The sequence below is a fragment of the Apis dorsata genome, unplaced genomic scaffold (assembly GCF_000469605.1).
Source record: "Apis dorsata unplaced genomic scaffold, Apis dorsata 1.3 scaffold_108, whole genome shotgun sequence".
NCBI lineage: Eukaryota > Metazoa > Arthropoda > Insecta > Hymenoptera > Apidae > Apis > Apis dorsata.
Window position 1 is genome coordinate 227,543 of NW_006263404.1, and position 5,218 is coordinate 232,760.

The following is a 5,218-nucleotide window of genomic DNA, read 5'->3' on the forward strand; positions in this document are numbered from 1 at the left end:
CAATAATATTATATTAAAAATTAATTAATTAATTTTTTGTTAAAAATTTATACAAATATATCTATATATATAATATATATCTATAATATATTTATAATTTAGACTTAAACAACTTTAATAACTTAAAGTTAAAATTTGAAACAAATTTCTTGTAACAATTTTGTATTATTTTTTCTTATTATTATTTATTCTGAAAGTATTATTTATTTATTTAACAAATTTTATAAAGAAAACTATGTCCGAAGCAAAAAACTTATAAAAGTAAACTTATAAATGTAAAATGTTGGAAAATCTAAGAAATTTTATGAAAAAAAAAAAAAAAGATTAAAAAATATATAAAATATGTTGTAACATATAAAATATATGCAATATATGCAATATATGTATAAAAATGTATAATTTTTCTATAATTTTAAAAGCAAGTTTCACCATTTTTATAATATTGTATTAAAAAAATAATCTTAAAGTTATTAAGTTATAAAAGAAATTATAACTTTCTTGAAACTATATTTTATTTAAAATTCTTTTTCTTATACAATTTTCATAAATTAATTATGAATTTTTTACAATTTTTTTTATATCTTTCTAAAATATATTTTATCTTTTTAAAAATCATTTTTAATTAAAAATTTAATTAATATAAGATCATAAAACTAATTTGCAATGAGAATAACCTATATACTCATATATTGGCCAACACTTATTCATAATATTCTTTATTCATAATATTCTTAAAACTTATTTTTATATGTAACTATATATTTAAATACTGCATAATAATAATTTATATGATCTATTTGAAAAATAAAATATTTATTATTATATGTATAAATGAAATCACCTTGAATTATTTCATTAAAAATCCAAATCTTTACTGACATGCGTACTTATGTATATTCGATGTGTATATATTCGACAACCTTCATGTTTCTCATTGCTACATTTCAACGGAACTTGCGTTTCTCAGGAATACACATATATTAAAAAATATATTGAGTTTAAATAAAATTTGTTCAATATCAAATAGTAAAGAATTAATACTATAAAACATGTCAGACCCAGAACTTGAAGCAATACGACAACAACGTTTAGCTCAGTTGCAATCCCAATATAAGGTAAATTATATTGTATTTTTGACAAGTGTAACCATAAATTATTCAACAAAAATATAAATAAGAATCAAATTAAGTTAATTAATAATTAAAATATTATTTTTAATTTCATGATATAGTATATTTAATTCATTGATTTTAAATTTTTAACCATATTAAGTTATTTATAACTGTATATAAATACTACTTCAATAAGTAGTTATTATAATAATTAGATAATTTTTAAATGTTTAGAATAATAATGCAGAAAATAAACAAGCAATGGAAGAAAAAATACAACAAATGGAAGATATGAGAAATTCTATTCTTAGTCAAGTATTAGATCAATCAGCTAGAGCAAGATGTAAGAATATTATATTTTATGTATATTTTACATTATGCATATAATTTTATAATATATATTATTTCTTTAGTAAATACATTATGTCTTGGTAAACCTGAAAAAGGAAAGATGGTAGAAGATATGATATTAAATATGGCTCAACGAGGTCAATTACCTGGTAAATTAGGGGAAAAAGAACTTATCAGTTTACTTGAAAGTGTAAATCAACAAACACAAAGAAAAACTGTTGTGAAGGTTAGTTATAATATATTATGATATATTTAAAAAGAAATGAATTCATTAATTATTAATTTTAGTTTGACAGACGAAGAGCAGCATTGGATTCTGATGATGATTTATAGCACCTATATACAATTATATGGTTTGTTAAAGATAACATAATATTCTTTATCTAATTTTTGAACAAAAATTAAGATTATAATATTACTGTACGCTTAATTAGTCATACATTTTTATTTTTTATGATATATTGAAATAAAAATTAAAATCTAATATTAATACTTATTTTAATCCAGCTCATGTTTTTAAATTCAACATTCCATTCTTTTATTAATATTCTTAATGCTGTAAATTTGAAATGTTATCTCTTTTTATTAAGTATAGGTAAAAATATACATAAAATGTATTTGAAACAATTATATTTTCATCAAATATTTAAACTTTTCAACATTTATGTGGTATGAAGTATTTTTCATTATAATTACATAAACAAACATATATATATTTAATTTCAAAGTATACAGAACATTATTTACCACTTACATTTTTTCATAAAACTTTAATATATTTTTATTTTTATAATTTATTTTTTTTTTTTTTGTAATATAGAATAAATTTTTCTACGAGGTTTAAAAAAGCTTATTTACGTCTACATATAATTTGTATTGTCTTATGAAAGTTTCATTTAGTTAAGATATTTATTTTTACATTATGTGTACACGATACTAATATATTAGTGGAACATTTTTAGAAAATCGATTCTAGAAGCCAAAACAAATATGTAAGTTATTATTATTATTGAAAAATATTGGCTGATATTTATTCATTAAGTTGTAAGAAAATGAAATTTGCGTTAAATATAATCATTCTATAACTTTTATATCACCGTTTCTCTTTTTGCTTCAATGAAAATTTAAATTGGTTATAAATTAATAAATAACCCTCAACCAATATTTTTGCACTTTAATTTTTGTTTTGATCTCCTAAAATTAAGTCTCCAAAAGTATGTTACGAATATATTAACATTCTGTGTATATCTGTATATATACAGGATAATGCGTAATTCGTAAAATCTCCTGATCTATTTGTATTATGGACTATCTTGTATATATTCATAAAATTTGTTTCATTTTACTAATTACAAAAAATTATCATTTTCATAATTCATGTAATTCAATTAAATTAATATATTAAATTACTGTAATAATAAATAAAATACCAATTATGGTACAATCATATCAATTATGTAAACTTTTTAATATAAAATTAATAAATATTACCTAAATGAAATTGAAATTTACAGATTAAAAATTTACAATTTTATACAATTGTTTAATATAAACAATATGTTAATCCAATTATTCTAATCTTTCTTCATATGATTTGCTCCTGGATGATCTAAAAAATCATTTAATAATATTAAAAGATAAAATATATACATATATCTATATTATATACATAAATATTATAAAAATAAATTTATACCTTCTTCGTCATCATCTGCATCTAAAATATCTGGACAACAAATACCATAACATATTAATGATAAGAATCCTGCTGGTAAACCAAATAAAACCATTGTTAGAATGGGATTACCCATCCACATTGCAGAAAGAGTTGTTTTTAATTCAAACCATGATCTATATATACGTATCAACCAACTATTTCCACCATATCGCTGAAAATATATTATATGATAAAATATATCCCGTAATATTAATCATTTTTATTTTATATATATAAATTTATTTAAAAAAAAAATTTAATTCACCGGAGCACTTTCATTTCGAATTTGCTCTAGGAACAATTCTATCACATGAGGAGTTAATTTTTCAGTTTCATCCTCCGGAATGTGATGATGATTTGTTGTAGTATTAATAACAATTAAACTTGGTAATGGTAAAACCATCATTGCTATACTATTGACTAGATCTGGACTAGCTATCCAACCAAATTGAAAATAACTAAATATAAAAAAAAATAATTACAATCAATTTTATTCAAAATAATAATGCGCAAATTGCTATAATATAACTTACTCATGATATTTTTCTCGTTTGTTTTTAATGATAGATTCTACCATATCTTTAAACCGTGCCATGTGTAGTGGTATTTTTTCTAATTGATTTTCTTCTACTACTGCCAAAACCAAATTTTTATTTGTCAAAAAAAGTTGATTTATGTTTCCTCTTGTTACTTTTGGAAATGTGGGAAAACGTTCTGCATTTATCCATTTATACATTGTCTCATTTAATTTTTCTATATCATCTATATTATGATCTGTATTATAAAATAATTATTAAAAAAATATTATTTAATAATTATTAATATTACTATTTTATTAATTATATATTATAATATATAATTAATGAAAAAAAGTAAAGTAGCTAAAAATATTTCTATACATAATATTAATATATCACAGATATTTACCACTGAAGTTGTAATGTATATTTTCCTTATAAACAAATAATGCTGGAATATTTTCTACAGGAGCATGTTTACTAACAATATTTGGATGAGATTGGTAGAAAAATGCATGTGGTTGGAACACATTTGCAGTCTTATGATAAAATTCCTAAATATATTTATATAAACTAATATTTTTATTAACAATATTTTTATTACATTATAAATAAAATTAAATATTCATCTTACCCATAATGGACCAGATCGTTCTCCAACATATAAAAAGTATATATCATGTTCCTTTTTAATAGTGTCAAAACTTTGAGTTTTTGTTATTCCCTGAACTGGTGGGCCACTTACTCTTAATGCAAATTTTACTATTTCATCTCGTGTTCTATCCCCATTATATATAAATTCTTGCTCACCTTTTAAACTATATATAAAATATAAAAAAATATTATTTTATATATAATTTTATATTATAAAAAAATATAATTTTTTTTCTTACAATATAATAGTTGGAAATCCTTTAACTTTAAAAGCATGAGCAACATTTGTAAATCTAGTACAATCAACTCGTCCAACTCGTATCGATGTTGCATGTAAATATTGTGCTACATGAGCCCAAATTGGTTCTAATCTTTTGCAATGTGCACACCATGGTGCATACATCTATAGAAGAAAAACAATTTTTATAATATATAATTATACAATTATAATTATACAAAGAAACATACAAGATAATTTTCTCATTATATAATATTAAGTAATATTATAACGTAGTAGTATCATTTTATTTGAATAATATAATAGAGAATATAATATAAGAGAATCATATATAGATATAAAATATTTTATACCATTACAAGCCATTGTCCATCTTTATGAATATCCAAAAATCTATAAAAAAAATTTAATAATATAAAAAATTATATAAATATAAAAAAATATTAATATATATCATTGATATTAATATAATATAAAATTAATATTAATCATTACATACCTATCACTTAATTCAAGTACACGTGATGCTATTACAGAAGTAAAAGTACCTGAAAAAACTAAATTATGTTTTAATAATAATACATATATAATAACAATTAATTAATTTAATAATAATAATAATATAATC

The 5,218-nt window shown here is 20.1% G+C and overlaps 2 protein-coding genes across 3 annotated transcripts in view; one reads left to right on the forward strand and one right to left on the reverse strand.

The window, feature by feature from the left end:
* Positions 1–742: 742 nt before the first annotated feature.
* LOC102672104 (programmed cell death protein 5) lies at positions 743–2,067 on the forward strand. The gene is made up of 4 exons (XM_006612335.1): positions 743–1,115; positions 1,347–1,455; positions 1,526–1,689; positions 1,752–2,067. The coding sequence occupies exons 1-4, from the start codon at positions 1,050–1,052 to the stop codon at positions 1,794–1,796; spliced, it is 384 nt and encodes a 127-aa protein (XP_006612398.1). The 5' UTR covers positions 743–1,049; the 3' UTR covers positions 1,797–2,067.
* Positions 2,068–2,356: 289 nt separating this feature from the next.
* Positions 2,357–5,218, reverse strand: part of LOC102672480 (protein disulfide-isomerase TMX3) — a 4,841-nt gene continuing 1,979 nt past the window's right edge. Inside the window, exons 3-11 of one of the 2 annotated variants that reach the window (XM_006612337.2) lie at positions 5,090–5,138; positions 4,944–4,983; positions 4,592–4,755; positions 4,333–4,516; positions 4,108–4,252; positions 3,714–3,954; positions 3,446–3,638; positions 3,160–3,352; positions 2,357–3,072 (exon numbers count right to left, since the gene is read on the reverse strand). In XM_006612337.2, the coding sequence (XP_006612400.1) occupies positions 3,038–3,072; positions 3,160–3,352; positions 3,446–3,638; positions 3,714–3,954; positions 4,108–4,252; positions 4,333–4,516; positions 4,592–4,755; positions 4,944–4,983; positions 5,090–5,138 (1,244 nt within the window). In that variant the 3' untranslated portion in view covers positions 2,357–3,037. Of the gene's footprint in view, positions 3,073–3,159; positions 3,353–3,445; positions 3,639–3,713; positions 3,955–4,107; positions 4,253–4,332; positions 4,517–4,591; positions 4,756–4,943; positions 4,984–5,089; positions 5,148–5,218 lie in introns of both variants that reach the window. The other variant, XM_006612336.2, reaches the window with a different exon arrangement.

What these genes read in the sequence shown, in the direction of transcription:
- LOC102672104 (XM_006612335.1), top strand. Translation starts at nt 1,050, where the DNA reads ATGTCAGACCCAGAACTTGAAGCAATACGACAACAACGTTTAGCTCAG. An exon ending in TCAATCAGCTAGAGCAAGAT is followed by an intron (nt 1,456 to 1,525) that starts GTAAGAATATTA and finishes TTATTTCTTTAG; the next exon opens with TAAATACATTATGTCTTGGT. An exon ending in AAAGAAAAACTGTTGTGAAG is followed by an intron (nt 1,690 to 1,751) that starts GTTAGTTATAAT and finishes TATTAATTTTAG; the next exon opens with TTTGACAGACGAAGAGCAGC.